At 38.1% G+C, this 27442-nt stretch overlaps 1 protein-coding gene across 3 annotated transcripts; it reads right to left on the bottom strand.

Moving 5' to 3' along the window:
• Positions 1-908: 908 nt before the first annotated feature.
• Positions 909-16670, bottom strand: GCG (glucagon). 3 transcript variants are annotated; one of them, XM_040357858.1, is made up of 7 exons: positions 16568-16670; positions 15402-15500; positions 10798-10959; positions 9000-9134; positions 6802-6915; positions 3988-4125; positions 909-1468 (listed from the first exon to the last, which is right to left on the bottom strand). In XM_040357858.1, exons 2-7 carry the CDS (start codon positions 15491-15493, stop codon positions 1447-1449), a joined length of 663 nt encoding a protein of 220 aa, XP_040213792.1. In that variant the 5' UTR covers positions 15494-15500; positions 16568-16670; the 3' UTR covers positions 909-1446. The 3 variants fall into 3 exon arrangements, with proteins under 3 accessions (XP_040213792.1, XP_040213794.1, XP_040213795.1); XM_040357860.1 differs by lacking the exon at positions 6802-6915; XM_040357861.1 differs by lacking the exon at positions 10798-10959.
• Between the last annotated feature and the right edge of the window lie 10772 nt (positions 16671-27442).

The following is a 27442-nucleotide window of genomic DNA, read 5'->3' as shown; positions in this document are numbered from 1 at the left end:
ACGGGGGATATGGGCAGCCACTGGAAATGAATTCTCCCACAGACAATCCTCGGATTCACCAAAGTGTATTAGACAATCTCTCTCCTGTCTCCTTCGTTTGACATGTCAAACGAAGGAGACAGGAGAGAGATTGTCTAATACACTTTGGTGAATCCGAGGATTGTCTGTGGGAGAATTCATTTCCAGTGGCTGCCCATATCCCCCGTGTGTTTTCGATTTGTTTATACCCAGATCTCTGGTAAGGGTCAGTGTGTTTTTAGGTGGTGGTTTGCATGTCACACTGTCCGTCTGCCAGTCACAGGGGGAATTTCTGTGTGTGATTACCTGACAATATCACACTATCTAGTTTTATTTTTTTTGCTTTCTGGATGTTCCACTGATCCACTGCTGGGAAGACCTTATCAAGATCCTGATCTCCTATGCAGCCCAGGTGTGTGGCTAATCCGCTTGGCTTGATCCTTTGGATCTGAATATCTGGTAAGGGTCAGCACTCTCAGGGAACATTGATCCAGATCTTTCCACACGTTGTGATTCCACATGATTATCTGATTATGCACAGAACTTTCACAGAGTTGATATTGGAATAAAGAAGATTTTTCTTCTTCTTTTGGGACTTTATAGTGTTCACTATTTTTTGATAAAGTCACGTTTTTTTAGCGCAACTCCATTCCTTCTTTTCACTTTGCACTTATAGTGCAAAGTGGATTTATTTGCCTTTAGTAAATAACCCCCATTGTGTAAATCTCAGGAGTCAGGACTAGAGAGATAGAAACACAAATATTTGCAGGTAAAACACCTTCCCTTGTTTGCATTATGTCTGTGTATTTAGCTGTTTGAAGTTCAACTTAAATGTTTTCCTCCCAAGAAGTATTTTTGAACAAGTTCACAAACAAAAAACACAACACAAATGACGCTTAAAAAACTTTATTTAAGGCTACTAGTTAATATTCCGAAAGCTTAGCACTTGTAATAAACATTTCAAACAGGGTTACCCTTTTTCTAAGACACGACTGATTGGAGTAAATTCTATATACAGTTCATTTTCATAGAAAAATAAGGTATATATTTTATTTTAATTTAAACAAGTTATATTTTTTCTATCTTTTTTTTTAAATAACTTTTTTAAATAAGTGGGCGTGAGAATGGCACTTCTGGATTTAAGCCCTCATCGTTCACGGGAGATCGGCAAAGCTTCTTTTCATTGTGCAGTGCAAATCCGAACGTGAAGGAAAGCATTAAACCTGTTACGGTAGAGACACATTTATAAGCAGAATCTTCTCTTTGTGGAATTCCCCAACAAGAAAACACTACTGGAAATTTCATTTACTTTGCATGCAAAGCTATACTGTATGGCTTTATGATACACCTGCTTGAATTTACAGAACACAAAGTCATCATTTTTCAAGTGACAGCCGCGTGAATCCTTGTTGAAGATCTTCTGTATTTCTATTGCTCTTCCAGTAAATCCCTGAAAAGAAATTAAAGTGGAACTTCAGTCATTTTTTTTCAACTTTCCATCTATTAAATCCTCTGCCCTTGTTGTTTTAACTTTTGATAGTAAAACATTTTTTTTCTGCCAGTACAGCCCACTTCCTGTTTTTTGTCTGGTCATTAGCCTAGGCTTATGACATCATGCACAGCTCTCTCTCTAACTCTTGTTAGAGTTTGCCAGGAAGGGAGGGGATATGAGTCATAAGAGGGCCAATGAGAGCTGCAGAGCTGGAGGTGTGCCTCTGTGTGTCTGTGTAAATCCAGGGAGTAAACAGGCAGCAGCTTCAGCTGTGGTGCTATTTGTGCCATACATTTTGTATGGCTCAAACGGCATTGCATCCATACCAAAATGGTGCAGGACCCTTTTTTTTCTCCACACCTGAATCACATTGCATGGGTGTACACACCCGTGCGATTCGATTCTGACAATCGCAATGCGGTGCGGGAAACGCGCAGGATTCTCTGAATTTCCCACATTGCATCAGTGTGAATCTCAGCTTATAAAGTGCAGAGCCCAGGAGTATGTAATGTACAACAAGTGTATAGAGGGTGGGGTCAGGAGTACATAATGCAGAGTCCGGGGGTTAGAATTATGTAATGTACAACATACAGGGGTCATCATACAAACTGTACTGGTGGTCAATGGTATGTAATGCACATATGCAGGGGTTAGGGGCATGTAACACATGAAACAAGAATATGTAACACACAGAGTGCAGGAGTTAGTAGTATATAATGTACAGGGAGAAGGGGTCAATATTTGAAGGATACCATGTAGGTTTCAATAGTATATAATGCACAAAGTGCAGGAGTTAGGAGTATCCAATACACAGAGTACAGGGGTTAGGAGTATCCAATACACAGAGTACAGGGGTTAGGAGTATGTATTGTAGAATACAGGGGACATAAGTATGTAATGTACAGTGTACAGGAGTATATACATCTCCCTGCAAGCACCTCCCCTAAACATAACCAACCCCTTACTTACCCAAGCAAAAATCCTAGTCCCAGCACAAATCCTCCACCTCCCAAGCAAACCTCTCCTGATTAAGAAACCCCCTCCTTGCCCCCTCAGTAAGGGGAATGTTGTTTGACTCAAAAAAATTACTGATTCAAATGATTCATTTTCAATCTAAAGTTATCCCTAACAATGGACTTCTGTTATTTTCTCCCTTTTGGTCTGTTGAATAAGCCATTGTTAAATCTGTTTAATAAGTGCACATGTAAGTTGATGACTTCCTTCCTTTCATTCTACCTCTGCTAACAGTCAGCACATTATTAGTTCCTGCATTGTTCCTGCCCTCTATTATGGAGGAGAGGGGAGGGGAAGATGTTCTTTAGTACTGACCAAGGCCAGGACAAGGGGTGGGCAGGAGGTATAGCTGCCCTGGGCACGTAGTATCATGTGAGAATTAGGTCACCACAAGGAGATTGAGGGAAGGGGATTTGTGTTGGGAGAGGAAATTTGGGGGGGAAGGGGCAGCAGAAGGCAAGAATTTTTCTAGGAGGGGAAACTTGGGGATGTGTGCTAGAAGTGGTGATTTGGGAAGAATTGTGTTGAGAGGAGAGATGGGGAAGAGGAATTGTGCTAGTATGGGGGCTTTGGGGTGTGTGTGCAAGAAAACATAATATAGTGGCAGGGGGGGTTGTGCTAGGAGGGGAACATTTTTTGGGAGGGGGATTGTGCTAGTAGGCATAATTGGGGGAATTTGTGCTAGGAGGGCACATTTTTGTTTGGGGGGATTTGTGCTAGGAAGGGGGGTTGGGAAGGGGAATTTGTGCTTGGAGAGGGAATTTGGAGTGGGGAGGGGAGAGGGGATTAGCTCAGATGAGATGGTTAGAGGATTTGAGCTAAAAAGGGGAATTTTTTTGGGGTGGGGGATTGTGTTGGGAGCATATGTGGAATGAAAGGATATGAGCTAAGCATGCAGATTAGCGCAATTTTTTTTGGGGGGGGCAGGGGATTTTTGCTGACCCATAATGCTAAAACATCTTGGGGGGCGCAATTTGGCATGTTCGCCATGGGCACTAGATGACCTTGTCCCGGGACTGGTAATAACACACCTCCTTCCTAGGGTGACAACGCTGCTCTTTAGTAGATACAGTATTGTGTGTATGTGTCAGCACCCTAAAACAGGAAGTGTGTTACTGGTAGGATCATCAGGTGAAAAGAAGGGAAAAAAAGCCTAAAAAAAAAGTAACGCAGCCAACACATCTGGTAATCTGCAGTATATTAAATGTTTGTTCTTCGGTTTAGATACACATTGAAGGAAATTATGTAAGCACATTGCCAAGGTAAATAATCTTGATTTACACCAGGTTAGTTCTGAAGCCAGAGACAACCAGGCAACTATTCTTGGAGAGAGGTCAACAATGACAGATCTGTGTAATATTCCCTAGTACAGATTTACTTTAATGTTTCAATTTTATTCTGTATAAACTGATTGATAAGTAGGCACCTTGCATCCTATTATTTAATGTTGTAAATAGATATACCTTTCTTTAACTGGGGTGTTAATTATCCAGTCCAAAAACTCTTGAGCAGCCTTTATATCGAGGGCTTTGTTGAAGTCACTGGTAAAACTGCCATCAGCATGCCGTCTGTCCATCTCTTCTGCTGAAAGATCTGGGAAACTTTATTTGGACAAAAAGGATAATGAATGTATTGAATTCTATTATAATATCAGTACAAATTTCTGAGCAATAAACTACTATAACAAAGGCAACATAACAAAAAGCAATTCAGCTAATATTGGTTAGTGTGTGTTTTATTTTTGGTTGTCAACCCTTACACACCACTTTTACCTACAGGTAAGCCTATAATAAGAAGAATGAAGAAACAGCTCGCTTGTTCTGTTACCGGCGGCTTCCGCGTGCATGCGTGGGAGTGACATCATCGTGGCTCCGGCCAATCACAGCGCAGGAGCCTGTGATACCCGGAAATAACTCGCCACCCACAGCGGTGTGCTTTTTTTACTAAGTCTGAATATCTAATAGGTAAATACACAGTTGACATATAACACAAATACAGTATGTGAACTACTTCTAAATCATTCCTAAAGAATTTTGTAGAGCCACTGATTGTGTGAGCCAGGAAACCCCACCAAGACATATGCTGGACCTTTTTGCAGAATAGACTAAAGGTAAGCACCAGGACCAACCCTAGGCTGTGGTTAGACAATATAAGAGCAGCAGCAAACTGATGACGTCATCCAGTGATCTCCAATTTCCTAAGCCTGTTCGTAATCAGCCCTGCGAAAAGCACTAGAGTCCTGATGGACTTTAAGGGGTTGATTTACTAAAGGCAAATAGATTGTGCAAAGTGCAGTTGCTCCAGAGCTTAGTAAATGAGCAGAAGCTCTGCTGACCTCCATCATCCAATCATGTGCAAGCAAAAATTAATTTTTCTTTCCCTCGCACGTGATTGGGTATTCTTTGCCAAGTGAAGCTTTACCTCATTTACTAAGCTCTGGAGCAACTGCACATTTAGTCTATTTGCCCTTAGTAAATTAACCCCTAAGTGTTGCCTCTCCTAAACTCAGTCCTGCTCTGCAAGTTCCAGAGGCTGAATTCAAGGCCAGGTACTTACAGTTTTTCACTTCTCTTTAAAAATGCATTTATTTTTTTCAGAATTATATGGTAGTTAAATGATGGCCATTTTTACAGATCTTAGGCAGTGTGCATGCTAACCACCCTAGTTACTGAGCTACCTACTATTGAGCAAGGAAATCAAGGGGAACTCATATGTTTTGAGACTTCAAACTTTCTCTCTATATAATATCAATATATTTGAACACTTTAAAGTGATATAATGGGATTTGTTCTGTAAAATAACAAACATGGTATACTTATCTGCTTTGTGCAATGGTTTTGTACAGAGCAGCCCCGTCCCTCTTTCTCTGGAGTCCCTTGCCAGCGCTCCTGGCTTTTTGCCCTAATACTCCCATAGAAAGCCATTTGCTATAGGGGCATTCATGCTGGCTTGCTCCATAGTCACGCTGTGTGTTTCCACACACACAGCACAGCTCAGCCCCACCACCTCACCCTCTCCTCACAGGGTGTGATTGACAACAGCAAGAGTCAATGGCCTCCATGGCCAGCAAGGAGAGAGAGAGAGAGAAGAAAGAGCCGCTGCTCTTGGACACATTGCTGGATCGAAATCGGGCTCAGGAAAATATTTGGGGGGTTTAACACAAATAGTTGTGTACCTTAGTACAGAGGGTACTTTAGAGCCACTTTAAAAGTTTATTGCAAAGTTTTTTATTTTCCAGTTCTGAATTCAAAGGGCTTAAATATCGACTTAAAATTATGATAATAGATTTTTTTGTGATGATTAATTGAAGGGTAGTGGAACAGTTAAAATACTTGTCTTCAATACGGTTTCTCGCGACCTAGTCAAATGATCAATTGCCTTATGCCGTGTACATACAACCGTTTTTCATGATGAGAAAAATGCCTGAAAAAAATGTAGAACCTGCTCTATTTTTTCGTCGTGAAAAACAGTCGTGTGTATGCTTTAATGAGGGTGGAAAAATGTGCATGCTCAGAAGCAAGTTATGAGACGGGGAATTTAGCAAAAGCAGCCCAAAGGGTGGCGCCATTCGAATAGAACTTCCCCTTTATAGTGCCGTTGTACGTGTTGTACGTCACTGCGCTTTGTTCAAGCATTTTCTTTCATGAACGTGTGTATGCAAGGCAGACTTCGAGAGGAATCATGACAAATCACGTCGAGAAAAACTTTGTTTTTTTTCATGACATAAATAACGGTCTTGTACGCGGCATTAGTCTTTAGTCAAACTTGACTCTCATCCTTCCCTTGAAGAGATCACATGACCTGATTTTTGTATGTGGGTAGCACTAAAAAAAACTAAGGACAACCTTTTTCTTTATATTAATATTTAAGTAAAGGTCAAAGTTACGTTATCCTCAATTTCAAAATTACACTTTTTAAAAGCAGAGAATCTACTTTAAAGGTTTTATTTTGGTGCAAACTTTTACATATATTTTACAATTCTGTTTAACACCTAATGGATCAAAGTGTATTTTAGTTTTATATTGTATTTAAATATATATGTGGTGATACATAATATTCTTGTTAATTATCATTATCACCTCCAACCAAGGCTTCCTAGGACTATTTTATGGATATTCCATGTATTATGTAAGTAACAATTTACAAAATGTGGTTATAATCTTTATAGGTATATAAAAAGGCTATGACATAATTATTTATCTATGTAATCTGTATTATCAAAGTGTAAAATAGGAAAAAGCATAAAGCATAGTGCATGTCCATGTGCAAATCCTTACTTTCTTTTTGGTCTTCCTTTAATTAGCCAATCAACAAATTCTTTGGCTGCTTTCTCCTCCAAATAGCTGCTCATATCACTAGTGAAGGTTCCGTCTGCGTGTCTTGATAATCTCCTAGACAATGAAAAAGTCTTTTGAATTTGGGATGCTTTCTATTATTCATCACAATATCATGATTTCTTAAAGTGTATACCTACTTTTTGTAGTTATGGATAAAGTAGGGAAGTATTAGGACAAATATTATGATTTTATTCCTGTCTGTGTCTCCGCTAGGTAGATTCACCCTCTTGATAATTGTACTGTGACCATTGTCACTGAGATAAAAGTGATGTAAAATCCAAAATGTTATAGTTTTGACAGAATAAGAGGCGTGAAAAACAAGTTCCAAAGGGAACTCATGCTTGGAGACACTGGGCTCAAGGGAGAAGTCCATTCACTTTGTTGAGATTTTTTCTCATTTTTTGTTGGTTCTCCAAAACAGAAAGTGAAGGAAAATCTTTCCAATAGGATCAAAAATAATAAACTGACAGGGTTGTAACCCCCCCCCCCTACTCTATCAAAAACTATAAAATAAATGAGGGCTATACAGTAAACTTTAACTGTAATGCGGGATGCTGAATGGTGAAAATTATATATGTAAAAGTTTCCCAGTATATATTTAGAAAATTAAAAAGGTGGCATTTTGTAAAACAAATCACTTTGGTAGAATTTTGTGTGGGTTTGGAAGATCTTGGATCTGTCATCTTTTGTCTGAGTTTATTCATAAAATCAAAAATCATTTAAAAATAATTGCCAAGTTCCCAAAACATTTCAAGCATCATCTGTGATTTGCCATATATTTCCTTTTAATGTAAATGAGTCACAATCATGAGCATATGAAGAAAAAAAATTGCAGAACCAGAAGCACTCTTCAGTACATTTTGGCAAAATGATTAGTAGATCAAGAGATATAGGAAGCTAAAGTTATACACAAACCTATATTCAAGCTTGACCCTATGTCATCTGCCTTTTAAGAACTATTGGCACTTTGATTTGAAGGATGGCCTCAGTGAGTAACAGGAAATCTTACAAGGTGGCAAAGCGAAATGGGCAGTTGACTCTTATTGGAAAGGTCAAAATTTGCATTCAACTTCAGCTGCTTCTATTTAGATCTACTGTTTATTTTGGAAAGCAGTTTTTTTTAGTGAACATAAGTTTTGCTTATGCATTTTAACATCACTTGACCACAGTTTCATTTATTTCAGGTACGTATATAGCGCCATCAATTTACGCAGCGCTTTACATATACATTGTACATTCACATCAGTTCCTGCCCTCAAGGAGCTTACAATTTAGGGTCCCTAACTCACATTCATACATACACATACTAGGGCCAATTTAGACAGGATACAATTAACCTACCAGCATGTCTTTGGATTGTGGGAGAAAACCAGAGTACCCAGAGGAAACCCACACAGGCACAGGGAGAACATGCAAACTCCAGGCAGGTAGTGCCATGGTTGGGATTTGAACCAGTAACCCTTCTGCTGCTAGGGGGAGTGCTAACCACTACACCACTGTGCTGCCCAACTTACATGTTTTTATACATTTTTCAAATGAAAGGAATTTGTGGTAGACCATAGAAGAAAAGTATAGGCATACCCCACTTTTAAGTACACAATGAGGTTTATTTACTAAAGCTGGAAAGCGCACAATCAGGATCACTTCTGCATAGAAACCAATGAGATTCCAGGTTTTATTACCAGGCTTAATTGAACAAGCTTGGGTTAGAAGCTCATTGGTTTCTATGCAGAAGTGAGCCTGATTTTGTGCTTGAATTCTATTGATCATTGAAATGGTTGGAAGAAGTGGACTTTTTCTGTTTCAAGAAACAGCTTAGATAAAAGCAAATGCAAAACTTTAAAACATTTACATGTAAATTCTAATCTAATCTGTGCTATTTTGTTAGTGAATGATTAATCTTTTCTCTTCCAGTATCTTGTGTTTTGTATTTGCCATATGGCTTAAAGACAAAAACTGATGTAAAACATAGCAAAAGAAGCAAACCATTACAAGATTCTTTCCCATTTAATAACACCAGTATTCTCTATAAAAGGATGTAAGTGTAGTGTAGCCAAAAAAGCTGATCATGAAATAGATTAAATACATTATAAGCAGAAAAAGTCTAATTTAGAAAAATAACATTGTGGTGTTCTTACAGTTTTTTTGGTTTTCCTTTTATCAACCAGTCAATAAATTCTTTGGCTGCTTTTTCTTCCAAGAACTGGGTTACATCATTGGTATATGTGCCTTCTGCGTGCCTTTCAAATTGAACATTGCGCTTTGATATTCCTCTAGAAAGACAAATTTAACAATTAAATGCAATTATTTATGGGATTTTCATCTAAAACAGTGTTTCTCAAAATGTGGGTCGTGTACCACTCATGATATGTAGTCAAAGTGAAGGTGGTCCCCAACATGGCAAACATGTGAGAGGACAAATGTTGACAGCAGTGAGAGCTGCCAATATTTTAGTTAGCCATAGATGTGAAGTGTTTATGCTTCTTTGGATTTTAATTGGATACTGGGTCTCTCCAAGTGTTATGCATTGACCAGATTTAAACAGCAATGCATTTTGTTTGAAGAGTGAATTCAGATATTTTTTTTGCAACATAAGTAGTATTGTGTTGTAAAGGTAATACACAACTGACCAAGGTTTTGAAAAACACTGATCTAGCATATTTAATGAGCACAAAACATAGGCCACTGATATCGGCAGGCTGTATAGCTATTGCAGACCAAAACAAGGGTGCAACAATTCAACAGGTACTGTTTAAGGGTTCAACTGGGTCCCTAACACATCTTCTTTCTGCTTAATTTTTACACCTTTAGTTATCCATTATTATGATGTTTAATATGATGTTTATGAATTGTTGGATTAAATGGCAGAGGGGAGAGGAGATGTATCTATTTTTATTTTGTATAAACTAGAGTAGCTAAAACCCCTGTCAGTATATTGTTTGCTGCCTGTGTCCCATTGGGGAGATTTCCTTTTTTTCTTGTCCTGGAGGTGCAATAGGAAGTAAAACAACAACTTTACTATCTAATAGTAAAATTCCGATCACTCATTCCTTGTCTCAGTGACAGTGGTCAAGAGAGAGGGTGAATCTTATTTTTGGATAAACTATGGAAGGTTTTTTTTTATTATTATTGCTGTCTTTGTTTTCTGCTTGAGAGATTTACCCTCACTATTGGTCCCGGTAACCATTGTCACCCATAGAAAAAGTGATTGGAAATCCAAAGATTTCAATTGTCACAGCAACAGAAGAGGAGTAAAAATCATTGACTGGGGAAAATTGTTCTGGATATCCCTTCACTTGGAAAAACATCCACTCACTCCCTGCTGTGTCTCTGGTATAGGATGTAAGTAGCAATCTTTCTGATGGGACAAAGACAAAATACAAAAAAAAAAAATGGGGTCTTAATCATTGCCAACTCTATCCAAAATTGTTTTTTATCTATGCAATTGCATAGCTTATAGATATGTCGTTTTGGGCAAATGGGGATGATGTGTTCATTGACTAAAATAGGGTTTCATGCTCAAATTTTTGCAAGTTCTTTGGTAAAGGTAAAATTATGAATGGTGAGGAAATGTTGTGCGCCTAGTTACATGTACTGCTTTGGGTCCAAAGGACTTTACCTACTTCTATGCACATTTATTTAGGTCTGGAATACTAAAAATGAGCTTATCAGCCTTTAACTAATATCTATTTGCCGGTAGACATGTTGCTCACACAATATAAATTTGGGTTTAAAGGGGGGAAAAAGGTAAATTGATCAAATCACACAACCAAGGTTCGTGCTAAACAGTGATGGTAAGGTTCAATGGACACATGTAAAGCACTGACATAGGATCATAATAACAGAAAGGTTTGACTTAGGACACAGAATTGGAGGGGACCTATATGTTACCATCTAAAACAGAACGTTAAACTCTGTTGGCTCCATATTTCTTACCCGCTTCTTTTTGAGTTCATTAACCACTGGACAAAGTCTTGAGCCCGCCTGGAGTCTAGGTACTTGCTGTAATCACTAGTAAATGTGCCTTGTGAATGACGTTTAACTTCATTGTGCTGATCTGAATCATCTAGTGCTTCAGTCCTTGCAGCTTTGACTGATCTGCGTATACAATTTTTTAATTGATGATATAAGTATCTATCAAGAGCCTGGGGGGTATTATTCTGAACTCTACACGTCTATAGCTAGCCTACATGAGGAAACACAGGGTGGTTGCAAAGTCCTACATTAAAATTCTCTCTGGTCAACCGTGTATCATAGCGTAGAAGACTTTTTTTTTTAATCCTGTTGATCTCTTTTAGAATCATGTGTCCTGATATATGAGAAACAAAAAGATCTCTAACATCCTCATTGATTGCTCATTCTTTCCCTACAGAGGACAATATGGAAGTGATTACTAAATTGCATACATTTTAATAACTTCTTCCTGATTAATTTTAATCAGAGATATAGGAAGCTAATGGGGTTAGTAAAGGTTAGTTTTTTATTTTCTAAATAGGTTCATTTAAGCTAGTGCATTGTTGGTTCACTTACCTTTTCCTTCGATTTCCCCTCTAAAAAATTTTTTCTTAGTTTTCTTTGTCTGAATTTCTCACTTCCTGTTCCTACTCAGTAAGCTGTTCTGGCTGACTAACCCCCAGCCAGAACAGCTCGGATGATGGGGGCAAGCTTACTGAGGAGAAACAGGAAGTGAGAAATTCAGACAAAAAAAACATTTAGAAGGGAAATCAAAGGGAAGTGTAAGTGAACCAACAATGCACTAGCTTAAAGGAACCTATTTAGAAAATAAAAAACAAACCTTTACAACTCCTTTAAAGCCAAATCACATGTAAGAATTTTTTTTTGCTATTTTCCTTGGTCATGCAAAGTGAATTTTTTACAACATTCACTAAGCTTAGGCTCTTCACTTCTCAAAGAAATATTCCCTGGTTGCCTGTAGTAAACCAATCTCTATGTCCTGACTGACAAAATGTATACTTTGTCGTAAATAATGGTCACCAGGGCAGTAAGTAATGGGAAATTCACATTTTTACAATTGTCACTAGAAGAGGAATTGAGAGCAAAGGGACACACATATGTCCAAATGTGGGATTTTCCCTCATTTTGAGACATATCCTTTTACATCCGGTTGTGCCTCTGATACAGGAAGTGAGAAGTCTGCTAAATAGAATAAATGAATTAAAAAATGAATTAAAAAAATAAGTATTAACCTCCCTGGCGGTATGATTATGTTTGGAATTTTGTACCAAAAGCGGTACAATTTTTTTATTGGAAATTTGGCGTTTTACATCGTAGGCCTGTAATTCTTAGGAATAACTCACTTAAATCTGTCCAAACAAGAGTATAGTAGACATCCCGGGTATGATAAAGTTTGAAACACAAAATCATAAATTATAATATAATAAATAACTATAAATAATTATAACAAATAATAATGTAATTATAATACAAATTATTCAATAATGTAATCAAATCAAAAACACTGAAATTTGCTCAGTTGCAGAATTGTCGCTGTCATTACTTTTATTTTTTTATGACGAATTTCCCCACAAATCGCTATCGCTCAATTATGCAAGTGATTATAATTTATTATCGCTGTTTTTTAGCTGCTCTAAAATCACTTTTAACATAAAGGGACACTTTTGGTTGCTATGGACAATCTACAGTTTTCAGGCAGAAAGAACAGTTTTTATTATATAAAAGTACATGTAGGACACTGGGCAGACCACTAGGGACAAGGGGGGTGTGTATTTTTTACATACAGTACTGTAATCTGTAAGATTACAGTATACTGTATGTATTGTGTTTATTTACTTTTTTGAATGTGGCGTTGTTCTCTGCCCCCGTGTGTCGTTACGTCGCAGGGAACGGAGATCGGCGGCACACAGGCACTGTGTGAATCGAGCGAGGACGCCGCTCGCTCACACAGCAGGGATGCATCGCAGGATCCAGGGACAAGGTAAGTGACTTGTGCCTGTGGATGCTCCGAGACGGCCCCGAGTCTGGCTCGGGGATACCGCTTTTGGTATTGAAATCTAACCCCGAGTCAGACTCAGGAATACCGCCAAGGGGGTTAAGATAAAATAAGTAAGGAACAGTTTAAGACTGGTGAACTTAGTCTGAATAAGGTGGCTACGCTTGTAAAAAAAACAAAAAAACTTTTTATGAAATCTTATATCTACGAAACATTCCAAATACACACACTATTCTTGCTCTTTATTAAACAACAAAAAAAAATTATGGTTTATTAAACAGGTTACTAGCTCCTGACCCTAATACTAGTACTTCAGACTCTTAGGCCTCGTACACACGGCCGAGGAACTCGACGTGCCAAACACATCGAGTTCCTCGGCTAGTTCAGCCCTGAAGCCGCCGAGGACCTCGGCGGGCCGAGAGCTCCCATAGAACAACGAGGAAATAGAGAACATGTTCTCTATTTCCTCGCCGAGGTCCTCGTCGGCTTCCTCGGCCGAAAGTGTACACACGACCAGTTTCCTCGGCAGAATTCAGCCAGAAACTCGGTCGGAAGCTGAATTCTGCCGAGGAAACTGGTCGTGTGTACGGGGCTTTATGCTGTGTACACACACACGATCTGGCTTTTTCCCGGCCATATCACATCGGAATTCCGACGGAAATTCTGATCGCCTGTACGGGGCATGACATTAAAGTCTTAGATTTCAATGATTTAGGATACGGTTCAATGGGAGTTATTACACCCCAAGGCTGCTTTTCTAAAGGAGTTGAGAATTACTCATAATATGGAGAAAACTTCCACTACAGTACAATTAGCCAACAATGTGAGAAGCAAATTACTTTTTTTCCTGTTTTAACCTGCATACGACTGAATATTCATAGTGAATAGGCATTTTCTTTGCACGTGGTTAGAAAATTGAAGTGAAATTTCACTCAATTTAAGTGGCAATTCTTAACTTCTATAGTGAATCAGCCACACTAAGGGGTTTTCTTAATAGAAAAAGCTCATGTATAACATTTATCTCTACTGTTGAGCTACATGAGCTTAGTAGAGTCTTATTAGACATATTTTTTTTTACATGGGTGCAGGGATGTGCAAACACCTTCCAGTAAGGAATGCGCCAACAAGGAAAGACTTTGACTGATCCACTTTGAAGACATAGGAAGCTTTTTTTGTTAAATTATTAAATCATTTTGGGCATATTGAAGTGATACCATCTTCTTCACATACAAGTCACATATTGGAATTCTCAAAAACACTGTGTGAAAGCAAAGAACATGTGGTTTATATAACCTTCCATGTTACAGGCACTTAAAATAATATGCCACAAGATATTCCCCCTTGCAATCCTTAAATGGACTTTTTAAGTTAGAACATATTTTCTCAAGTTAAAAGTGGCCATTAGAGATAAAATTACTTCTTAGGAAAAAGAAAACTGTAAATACAGTAAAGCATGTCTTTAGTTGAGATGTTTTTTGCTTGGTAACAAATACTGTGGTTAACTTAAAACAAGCCTTTATACAATTTGTAAAGTTTTTTTTTAAATAATGGAATAGTTAATGTTGTCTGCACTTCCTGTTATAAAGACACAAAATAGTGGATGAAAAATGAGTGAAATTAATTAAATAACAATAGAAGTAACAAACTTTCTTAAAATAGTAACATCATTTATATCTTTTAATATGGTTCTACATTTAATTATAAAAGAAAATAGACTTGTAATTCAAGAACTAGCTAAAAAATAGCCCAGCCGAAAATGGCATTTTAGTTATAGGTAAATATGGTAGGCTTAATTAATTACCAGCTACCATCTGTTTTCTAACAGCTTTTAATTACATAAAAAAACTATAAAAAGTTTTGCATATAACTCCAATAATCTGCCACCTGCAATTTCAGTCATTCCCAGTGACCAATCAACATTGATATGGAAATTGATTGATAATATGTTGGTTTTCATCAGTTTTCATTACAATTTTGATTGCTTGCCTAAAGATGGGAACTATTGAACCCATAAATGGGCTATTGCTGTTGATGGCTCAATTCTATGGTAATGGTAAGGCCAGCGTAAAATCTGTGAGATCTATGCATCTGAATTTCCCACCATACTCCCCTAACAGCTATGATCTGGGGAAAGGGACTCACTCTCATTGGTGAGTAAAATGTAATGCTTTGGAGAATGTAACAAGAATGCTGAGACTTTTCTTGTGGGAGATCCCATTGCCAGAATCCACAGTGGATATAAGAAGACATGAAGCTATTCAGCACTCCACAGTTCACCAATAAACCAAATATGAATTCTAGGAGAATTAACTCTTAAGGCTTTTGACATTTTAGCAAAGTACATCTTTGTCCATAGACTAAATTGCATAAAACATTGGCACCTTGCAACAGTCAGTCCACTTGGTTTAAGAAAAAATACATTTCATCATGATTTAGTAGCAAACAAGGGACATTATATACTGGGATCGGTGGTTATTCAACAGCTTAGAGGCCAATAATTAACCAAATATCCAATAAAATAATAAAAATACAAAAAAATTAAATGAACTTTGGTCAGTTGGATACATACCTGGACTTGTCCTCTGTTTCCTGGATAGGACTTTGTAAACTTCCTTGCAGTAACATAAAAAGAAGTCCCACCATATAATAAAGGCTTTTCATGTTTTTTCTGCAACAGATTAAACAATAACAGTTTCCATCGGTTGTGCCAATAATCCATTATGCTGACAGCAGTTAAACATTACAACAAAAATTAAAAAAAAAAAATCTGGTCATATAAATTGTGTGCTTAAGTGAGCTGAATGCTAAAGATTATGCACATAGCAAAATTAGTTTTCTTTATTCTTATGCATGCAACCACGTTTAGCTATTTAAATTAGAGAGCATCTATTATAGAAATATAGGGATTAAAACCAAACACTAGGAAGTGATTGACTCCTTTAATCTTCAACAAGTTATGATGCAAATGAGTATGCCTAATATTCTGCAAGGACCAGGAAGCTGAATAGCCATACCTATTTGCATCTAGCTTATAGAAAGAAATTATCCCAACTAACAGGGAAAGAGAAGCATACATTTATCAATAAATAATTATTGATATGGCTTTCTAATTTATAGTATTTTCATTATATATGCCATATATATTGCATAATATTCCTTGGGCTTGGGTAACCTTAACTTAGTTTGAAGATTTAAAAAAATACTTCATAGAACTAAATTTTTCAACCCTTAAAACAGTTTGATATTAATATGTGTGTATATATATATATATATATATATATATATATATATATATATATATATATATATATATATTGCTAACTTAAAAATAAACTTATAGAAATACATCATTTCTTAAAATGCAATTGTATTTATGCAGTTGCACATGTCTAGAAAATATATTTTGGTTTAAAAAAACTGTAATGAAATTAAATAAATTACGAAAAGCAAAGTTTAACATTTCAAATTCAAATTCAAATTTAACATAAAAAAATCCCAATTCAATATTCAAAGATTTAATAAACCAAACATAAATGCAACTCAATAAATAATAATAATATAAACATTATGTTAGGAATAATTTTTTAATTACTTAATATTAAAATAGATGTGAAAACTGTAAAACATAGTAAATAATGTAGAAAATAAAATAAAAAAGAATTAAGCCTTCATAAAAAACCTTCCAAGACAGTGGCTACTGGCTAGCTGTATGGCACTCCACAGGACAATGCTCACCGTGAAATGGACTTCTGGAAATGGACAAAATTAAGCTCCTTCTGAAGATACTTTTCAGTCTTTTCTGATGATTCCAACTGCTTCTGCCACAAAGCATTTTATACTCTTTTCAGCTTCATTGAACATTGTGAGGATGCATTATGTCTGACACAGATGATCATGTGATTGCTGATGCTTTAAATGTTAAGATACAACTGACTTCTCTTTGTGTAATTTACACATTAGAGACGGCTGGAAAATCATCGTGAAAGAATTGCACATGTACAAGTGCTTCCTTTTCAGGTGTAATGCAAGTCCAGGTATAACGCTATGTCAGATGGCAGGGAACGGGAATTGTTCTTCACACAATCAATCCATGCACAAAAGAAAGTTTATCATGACTTTGTTATAAGTTCTTATAAAATATGTATGAAAGAGTATAACTTAATATTTGTAAATTTATACCTATTTCATTCATTAATTGGTATTAAAGTATCATTAAAATCTCATATAGGCTTTAGGAAGTTAATGTAATTTCAAAAGTCATCTTCAATATTTTTAAATCTGAAGCTTTTAATAAAATACCCAGTTATCCTGAAATGAAAGTTCTTGTTTAACCACTTCAGCCTCAGTAGAATTGGCTGCTTAATGACCGGGCCATTTTTTGCGATTGAGCACTGCGTCGCTTTAACTATCAAATTGCGCGGTCATTCAACGCTGTATCCAAACAAAATTTGCGTCCTTTTTTTCTTCACAAATAGAGCTTTCTTTTGGTATTTGATCACCTCTGCGGTTTTTATTTGTTTGCGCTATAAACAAAAGAACAGCGACAATTTTGAAAAAAACACAATATCTTTTACTTTTTGCTAAAAGAAATATGCCAGTTTCTAAAAAAAATATGGGCCAGATTCACGTAGAATTGCCCTACGCTGCGGCGGCGTAACGCATTACATTTACATTACACCGCCGCAAGTTTTCAGCGTAAGTGCTTGATTCACAAAGCACTTGCCTGTAAACTTGCGGCGGCGTAGCGTAAATCCGCCCGGCGCAAGCCCGCCTAATTCAAATGGGGCGGGGACCATTTAAATTAGGCGCGTTCCCGCGCCGAACGTACTGCGCATGCTCCGTCCCTACAATTTCCCGACGTGAATTGCGCTAAATGACGTTGCAAGGACGTCATTGGTTTCGACGTTAACGTAAATGGCGTCCAGCGCCATTCACGGACGACTTACGCAAACAACGTGAAATTACAAATTTCGACGCGGAAACGACTGCCATACTTAACATTGGCTAGACCACCTAGAGGGCAGCTTTAGTTTTACGTGGCGTATCTCTACGGAAACGACGTAAATTTACAGCGACGGGCAAAGTGGACGTTCGTAAATAGGCGTAACTAGTCATTTGCATATTCTACGCCGACCGCAATGGAATTGCCACCTAGCGGCCGGCCTAGAATTGCAGCCTAAGATCCGACGGTGTAAGTCACTTACACCTGTCAGATCTTAGGGCTATCTATGCGTAACCTGATTCTATGAATCAGGCGCATACATACGCTAAGGAGATATGCTGTTGTATCTCTTTTGTGAATCTGGCCCTATATTTTTTCCTCAGATTAGGCTGGAATTTTATTTTCTACATATTTTTGTTTAAAAAAATCACAGTAAGCGTATATTGATTGGTTTGCGCAAAAGATATAGGGCCAGATTCACATACATTTGGATCGGCGCAGCGTATCAGAGATACACTACGCCGCCGTCCCTTACCTGACGTATATTCGAATCCTCAGCGAGTTCGCGCCGTAAGTTACGGCGGTGTAGTGTATTTCTGGCAGCGGATTTCAAATTGGGCGGGTTGGGGGCGGGTTTCATTTAAATGAAGCGCGTCCCTGCGCCGAATGAACATGCGTATGCGTCGTCCAGAAATTTCCCGCCATGCTTTGCGCGAAATGACGTCGCAACAACGTCATTTTTTTAACTTAGACGTGAGTTACGTCCATCCCTATTCACGGACGACTTGCGCAAAAAAAATAAAAATTCAAATTTTGACGCGGGAACGACGGCCATACTTAACATGGCAAGTCTATCTTTACGCCGCAAAATATCAGCTTTAACTATACGCCAGAAAAAGCCGACTACAGACAACGTTAGAAAATGCGACGGCCGCGCGTACGTTTGTGGATCGTCGTAAATCGCTAATTTGCATACCCGACGCGGAAAACGACGCAAACTCCACCCAGCGGGCGCCGAAGTATTGCATCCAAGATCCGAAGGCGTACGAAGCCGTACGCCTGTCGGATCTTACCCAAATGCCGTTGTATCTTGTTTTGAGGATTCAAACTAAAGATACGACCCGGGAAATATGAAAGTACGCCGGCGTATCAGTAGATATACGCCGGCGTACTTCGTCTGTGGATCTGGCCCATTGCATCTACAAAATAGGGGATAGAATTATGGCATTTTATTATTATTATTTTTTTACTAGTAATGGCGGCGATCTGCGACTTTTATCGGGACTGCGACATTATGGCAGACAGATCGGATGCCTTTGACACATTTTTGGGACCATTGACAATTTTACAGCGCTTTAGTAAACTTAGGAGTTATTTTACTAAAACTGGAGGCAGCGAAATCTGGTGCAGCTCTGCATGGTGGCCAATCAGCTTCTAACTTCAGCTTGTTCAATTAAGCTTTGACCAAACAAACTTGGAAGTTTCTATGCAGAGCTGCAACAGATTTTGCACTTTCCAGCTTTAGTAAATCAACCCCTCAGGCCCCGTACACACGGTCGGACAAAACCGATGAGAATGGTCTGACGGTACACACCATCAGTTCAAAATCCGATCGGGTCAGAACGCGGTGACGTAAAACACACGACGTGCTGAAAAAAACGAAGTTCAATGCTTCCAAGCATGCGTCGACTTGATTCTGAGAATGCACGGGTTTTGAACCGATGCTTTTCTGTACTAACCATTGGTTTGGTCCGATCGGGCAGCGGTCCATCGGTTCGGTTTTGAAGCATGTTTTAAAATTTTGGACCGAAGGAAAACAGACCGATGGCCTATACACACGGTCAGTTTGGTCCGATGAAACTGAACTTCGGTTCATTCTCATCGGTTCGGTCCGACCGTGTGTACGGGGCCTAAATGTCAATATGTAAGGGTTTTTACTGTATCTACTTTATTAGTAGTAATTACTTGAATCGGGGTTATACAGAATCCATTACCATGGCACACAATTTATTGGACTCAGTGTTGTAAATCTGTGACATCAGCAATGTTTTATTCTTGACAAAATCAAGCCAAAAAAAGCATTCTAGTTTAAGGGCTGTCCTCAAACTTACTCATTCTTCTAAGTGCTGAATCTCTTTATTTTTAGATTGACTTCCGAACTTGAACAGAAAATAAATCAAGACTTTAATGTGAATATAAAAACCATTCTGTAAAACAACATATAAAGCTTATCTGCAACATATATTTGAAAACAATAACAATTAGCCCTGTAAGGAGTCTAAAGCCTTGTACACACGATTGGAATTTCCGATGAAAAAAGACAGATGGAATTTTTTAATTCGATATTCCGACCGTGTGTGGGCCACATCTGACTTTTTTCCATCTGAGTTTAGAAATAGAACATGTCTTATTTTTTTCCAATTGCAAAAAATCCTATGGGAAATTCCGATCGTCTGTGTGGAACTCCGACAGAAAAAAAAATATGCATGCTCAGAATCAAGTCGACGCATGCTCGGAAGCATTGTACTTAATTTTTTACATCACCGCGCTTTGGACGGTCGGAATTTGGTCTGACGGTGTGTATGCAAGACAGCTTGAACGGAATTTCTGACGGAAAATTCCATCAGATTTTATCCCATCGGAAATTTCGATTGTGTGTACAGGGCATCACAGAATAGTTAGGATTCATTCAAACCTTTGCTCAAGTATCCAAACATGCATTGTCCATCCAAACTGGAGTTCTGAGTTATGATAACAAAAATATCATGTTTTCTGTACATAGACCAAATATTAGACCAATGAAGTCATTGTAAACCTAATTTACTTGTGTGGCCAATATACAGGACAAACACCTATATCAGAGTCCAGCTAATATTTAGTAATATACAGAATTGGTAATATAGAAAACCTGGTTATGTGATAGCTGCATCCTCCATGGTATGACCACATCTAGTATTATTTGCCATGATCTTGAAGCTGAATATTTAGACCTCATGAGTTTGGCTAAACATATATAGTAGGAATGTGGTACAGAGACAGGTTGGTTATCCTAATGCTCTGGCCTGTATGTTCTACCTGAGTTGCCTGTGGATAGGTATACTGTTTTAAATCTTTATTGCAATTTAGGTTTGTAATTGGTAAAGAGTTTAGTGCAAACTATATGCAATCCTAGAACAAACGATATTAGATAGCCACTAATCTTACAGACCTATGGAGTCACCACCATGAGCCATGGTGAAAATGTTGCCTCTTGTGTTGCCTTTTTGTGGTGGCATTAGTCAAAGTTCTAGTCTCAGCTGATTCTGCAACTAAAGACAAAAAAGTAAAGCAAGAGGGTGAGGTTATATAATGTAATTGGACTTAAACGCAAACTTATGACCCCTGGCAGTCCTTATTGGGCCGACCAATTGAGGAGGCACCAAGACACACCAAACAATTGACATATTTTATTATTCTTACTAGAATAGCAATTGCTTGATGGCTGGTAATGGCGATCCTCGTCGATCCTGTTCACATGAATACACACAAAACTATCCTAGATAAACATGAAAAACATGAAAAATTATCAGCCACTCTGCATGACAAAATGCTTTTATTTGAAAACATTTGGGACTCATTTCATATCTCAGGGAATAATGAATAGCATTGTATGATGGATTCTCTAGATGGATGAAGAGGTGGCACGCGCATTTATCTTATCTTTTCTTCTTTCTTCTTCTTTCCTTTGTCTTATCTCTACATTGAGTGCATTCATTCATATATAGCAAACTTCTTTTGATCTTGGTTACAGATTTTTACATGTCCTTTGATAGAGAGATTTATAGGCATTATCACTGGAAGGAAAGGCCTCCTTTTCTTGCATCCAATCCAGAACAGAATGGTTTGTGAATGGTATTGGTAACGTGACTCGATATGCAAGTATATATGCTGTGTTTTGTGTACAAATCAAAAATGTATTAAATTAATTAAAAATTATTGGAAACAAAAACAAACCTATATGTGGGTTAAAGCTAATAAACTACCAGGAGTGGTAGCTACCTTGAAGTCCCTGTATATACATTTAATTTGCACATACCTCTCAGGAGCACCAAAGCCTTGGGCACACCAATATTGGCCCGTTTTTTGCCCATTAACTATTGACGTCACCTTGTCGAGCAAGGAAGACAAAATTTGGTTTCCGGATCTGAAGTCGCTATTGTATAACAATTTTTAGGACTATTAAGGGGCCCTGCAAGCTGTGGATGTTTGTGTGGACACCTCTAGGTGCCTGACACTCAGTATTTCCATGAGTTTAACAGCTTAAAGCTGCACATAGGGTCGTTTTTACTCCTCAATTTAAAGCATTTCACTGTTCACTGACTGCATAGCGATCCTGTTGCTGGCGAGTTGTCAAAATCAAGTGTGATATCAGCCTTAGCTATTTCCTATAAAGGCTATTATATTGCAATAGAGGGACCTGATCTGCCTATGTAAATCATTGATGGCAATGTGTAGGCAAAAGCCTATTTTGCCGTATGCTTAAAAGCCAGCCTAGGGTAGCATGCATATTGTATTAGAGTTTTAATTAAATGAAACAGCAGTGTGCTGCTATTACATTCAATAAACAAACTATTTTGTTTTCTTAATTCTTGTTTTTTTTATTATAATTATTTGACTGCATTAAGGGCATTGTTAAAATGAAATCTGTTGCTTGGTGCAAACTGCCGTGCTGCAACGTCATAAGTTTAATTTGACAAAGTATAATCTATATACAGCCTTCTGTGTGAAGTGATTAGGAGAAATGTCCCTGACTTTTTCTAATAAGCACAGTTGTAAAATGTCCTACAGTATTTGTAACATTTGCCGAAATAACTGCTTTCTTCATCTTAGGCGATTTTGGCAGAAAAACTATTTGTATGGAATTTTGTCACTGTAACATAAATATTCATATATGCCCTGTAGACCAGGGTCCGGATTCAGATACAATAGTGTATCTATCGCGGGCGTAACGTATCTCAGATACGTTACGCCGCCATAAATTAGGGCGCAAGTTCCGTATTCAGAAAGAACTTGCGCCCAAAGTTAAGGCGGCGTAACGTAGGTGGTCCGTAAGCCCACGGAATTCAAATTCTCCATGCAGTGGGCGTGTTGTATGGTAATGATGGCTGACCCCACGTAAATGACATTTTTGGCTAACGCCGCATGCGCCATCCGTGAACGTATTCAAGTGCGCATGCTCCAAATTAACCCGCAAAAAGCCAATGCTTACGACGTGAACGTAAATTACGCCCAGCCCTTATTCTTTGCTTTAACTGGACACTGATATAAGTCACAAGACTGCCATATATTGCTGATGAGAAAAGGTATTTAGCAGTTTATATTTACTAAAATAATTGCATTTCTATGTTCGGTGTACTGTGGGAGACCAGGTATAGTGAATGCATGGTCCTGGGTTGAGACTTAAATTATTGACTTTTAATAAACAAGACCTGATTTTTGTGATACTGTAGCTTGTCATTATTGCTCTTTGTGCTGTCCTCTAGATTCCACCAGATTCTTATGTAATTTGGACATTTCTGTCTAGCTTCATTATTTTCATCAACTTTTTATTCAACTAATATGCCTTGATTATTATTCTGTGTGTTAAAAATGTTAATTAAATCAAAAATGTATTAAATTAATTAAAAATTATTGGAAACAAAAACAAACCTATATGTGGGTTAAAGCTAATAAACTACCAGGAGTGGTAGCTACCTTGAAGTCCCTGTATATACATTTAATTTGCACATACCTCTCAGGAGCACCAAAGCCTTGGGCACACCAATATTGGCCCGTTTTTTGCCCATTAACTATTGACGTCACCTTGTCGAGCAAGGAAAACAAAATTTGGTTTCCGGATCTGAAGTCGCTATTGTATAACAATTTTTAGGACTATTAAGGGGCCCTGCAAGCTGTGGATGTTTGTGTGGACACCTCTAGGTGCCTGACACTCAGTATTTCCATGAGTTTAACAGCTTAAAGCTGCACATAGGGTCGTTTTTACTCCTCAATTTAAAGCATTTCACTGTTCACTGACTGCATAGCGATCCTGTTGCTGGCGAGTTGTCAAAATCAAGTGTGATATCAGCCTTAGCTATTTCCTATAAAGGCCATTATATTGCAATGGAGGGACCTGATCTGCCTATGTAAATCATTGATGGCAATGTGTAGGCAATGTGTAGACCAGGGCCCGGATTCAGATACAATAGTGTATCTATCGCGGGCGTAACGTATCTCAGATACGTTACGCCGCCATAAATTAGGGCGCAAGTTCCGTATTCAGAAAGAACTTGCGCCCAAAGTTAAGGCGGCGTAACGTAGGTGGTCCGTAAGCCCACGGAATTCAAATTCTCCATGCAGTGGGCGTGTTGTATGGTAATGATGGCTGACCCCACGTAAATGACATTTTTGGCTAACGCCGCATGCGCCATCTGTGAACGTATCCAAGTGCGCATGCTCCAAATTAACCCGCAAAAAGCCAATGCTTACGACGTGAACGTAAATTACGCCCAGCCCTATTCGCGAACGACTTACGCAAACGACGTAATTGATGGAAAATACGGACGTACGTTTCTGAATCGGCGTATCTACCTAATTTGCATATTCCTCGCGTAAATGTACGGAAGCGTCACCTAGCGATTTTCTCCTCTTTGGTCTGTCAAATGTACAATTGAAAACATTTTATTATATCTGATCATTTAGCCAGAAATCTTGTATGCGGATAAATTCCTGCGTTCTCTGAATCTGCACTGTTATCAGGTCGCATTGTTCCCTGATACTGTATCTCCGTGGACTACAACCCCCACCCTCTTTTCTATGTAGAAGAGAGGGAAATGTTATGTAGTCATAACACAGTGTTATGTAGTTATAACACACCCATTTCCTAGGGTGATAACCAGTGTTAATTTGGGCACCAATTTCTTATGCCGTGTACACACGACCATTTTTCATGACGAGAAAAATGAAATTTTTTAAATTGGTCATTAAAAATGGTCGTGTGTAGGCTCCAGAGCATTTTTCTCGACGAGAAAAATGGCCATTAAAAATTTAAAACCTGCTCTATTTTTTCTCGTTGTTTTTCTCGTCGTGAAAAACGGTTGTGTGTAGGCTTTAACGACGGGGAAAAAAACGTGCATGCTCAGAAGCAAGTTATGAGAAGGAAAATGTGCATAATCTGCCCAAAGGGTGGTGCCATTCGAATGGAACTTCCCCTTTATAGTGTCGTCGTATGTGTTGTACGACGGCACTATAAGCTCAAGCATATTTTTTCACCATCATGTGTATGCAAGGCAGGCTTGACAAGAATCACTTCGACAAAAACATAGTTTTTTTCCATGACATGAAAAACGGTCGTGTGCATTAGTCTTGACATTTTAGTTTTAGTCTTCTGCAATTGTTTTAGTTTTTTAAAATCTAATGAGTGTAGTTAAATTGTAATGCAGTATTTAAGCATTTCTCTACAGATTCCTTTATATACTGCTGGAGTGAAAGATCGAATATGTTATTATTTATGGTATTGAGGTATGAACATGCACTACAGCAGGTGTTCATTTTGACGTCAAATTTCTATTTAGTGTTAGTCCCATTTTTAGTCTTTTGACTAAAATGCCATTTTAATTTTAGTCGTATTTTAGTAATCTCAATTGTTTTTGTTTTTGTCGTATTTTAGTAATCTCAATTGTTTTTGTTTTAGCCGTATTTTAGTAGACTAAAATGGTATTAAGTTAGTCGACTAAAATGTTTTAGTCGGTTTTAGTCGATAAAATTAACACTGGTAATAACGTTGCTCAATTTGGTTGTCAACCAAGGACAGGAAGTACATTAATGGCAGGATTACCAGGTTAAAAGAAAAGAAAAAAGTAAAAAAAAAGAACACTCTTGCAACTACCACATCTGATGGCCGTCAAGCTGCAATACTAACCATTTGTGTTCTTGGGTTTAGATACATTTTAAATCTTTCCCACTCCCACTGTTCTAATAAATTGCCACCAAGCTCTAGCAGAAAATTTACAATCTTAAATTGGATCACTGGGTTCAGCACGACCCCTGCTGTGTCTGACCTACAGATCTTCAATCATCAAAGCTTGCTGAGCAGAGATACACACAAGGCGGTATCTGGGGTAGTACTTAAAGTGTTAATAAACACACAACAATAAAAATCAGTCTGTATATGCAGTAAAGCATGCTTGTAATACTCATTGTGGAATCTAAGAGGTTAATCCTCTGCATTGTGTAAAAAGGCTGTTCGATCCTGTTTTCTCTGATCCTCCCCTTCTTCCATTGTTCCCAAAATATCTCCTGATAGTACAGAGCTAGGGGACAAGCTGAACATTCTCTGTTTAATGTCTAGTGATAGATAATTTTTTTGGGGGGTGGAGGGGGTGCATGTGATCACCACAGGGCCAATCAGACAGCCAGAGGGCCATGGGTCCTGCAGCCTCATAGAACAATGAAGGTAGAAATAAAACTCCTCCTACAAGCTTTAACTGGACACTGATATAAGTCACAAGACTGCCATATATTGCTGATGAGAAAAGGTATTTAGCAGTTTATATTTACTAAAATAATTGCATTTCTATGTTCGGTGTACTGTGGGAGACCAGGTATAGTGAATGCATGGTCCTGGGTTGAGTAAGACTTAAATTATTGACTTTTAATAAACAAGACCTGATTTTTGGGATACTGTATCTTGTCATTATTGCTCTTTGTGCTGTCCTCTAGATTCCACTAGATTCTTATGTAATTTGGACATTTCTGTCTAGCTTCATTATTTTCATCAACTTTTTATTCAACTAATATGCCTTGATTATTATGCTGTGTGTTAAAAATGTTAATTATAATATGATATTATTATAAAGCATAGTAAGGGATTTAACTGCTTTTCACAATCAGAGTACAAACTTGTGTCTTTGACAAGTAACCTGGGGAATTGTCACTGAGATTAAGATGAGCACTGACAGAATCCAAGATGTAGGTTGTGAGCTTGTCTCAAATGAACTGAACGAAGATGCTTCTGATGACGCACGTTGCAAACAGTGTATCCAAACACGAGGGTGTTGTTATCCATGCCAGTGGCACTATGAAGGGTTGATGACATACAGGTAAACATAATGAGCCATGCATTGATTATATAGTTTTACAATATAGCCCATCCTGAGCTATTGAGTATTAGGAAACCACAGAGGAAAATGTAAAGGTCTTAACTAAAAGATTTGTCCAATTCCTGTTTGGACCTATTGATTAGGGAAGTGTGAACTTTTACATATCAGCTTTGAAATTTGACATACAGTACACACTCCGTTTTTCTATTCCGATGCTATTTAAAGGGAACCTGAGAGGACAGAAATGTGGTAGTTGTCATTGCAGGCTTAGTTTAAAAGGAGAAGCTCCAAGACTCAGAACATGTATGCAAGATGGCAGCTGAGACTTCGACTCTGACATGCTTTTACATGGTAATTGATTCAGGGGGAATCGTGAATCTGCTGGCCTCGGTGTGACTATTGTGTGATGTAATGTGTGTCCCATACACTCTTTAGTACCAAGTTCGTACCAAGTTAGTACCTGTGCTTCCAGAAAGGGGAATGTGACACCATGAGGTTCCCTCTTAAAACACTAGTAGTTGACAGACCACTAAGCTCTTCTGCCCCTTG

The sequence above is a fragment of the Rana temporaria genome, chromosome 6, assembly GCF_905171775.1.
Source record: "Rana temporaria chromosome 6, aRanTem1.1, whole genome shotgun sequence".
NCBI lineage: Eukaryota > Metazoa > Chordata > Amphibia > Anura > Ranidae > Rana > Rana temporaria.
The sequence above is the reverse complement of the archived record's forward strand: the minus strand, read 5'-3'. Positions and strand labels throughout refer to the sequence as shown.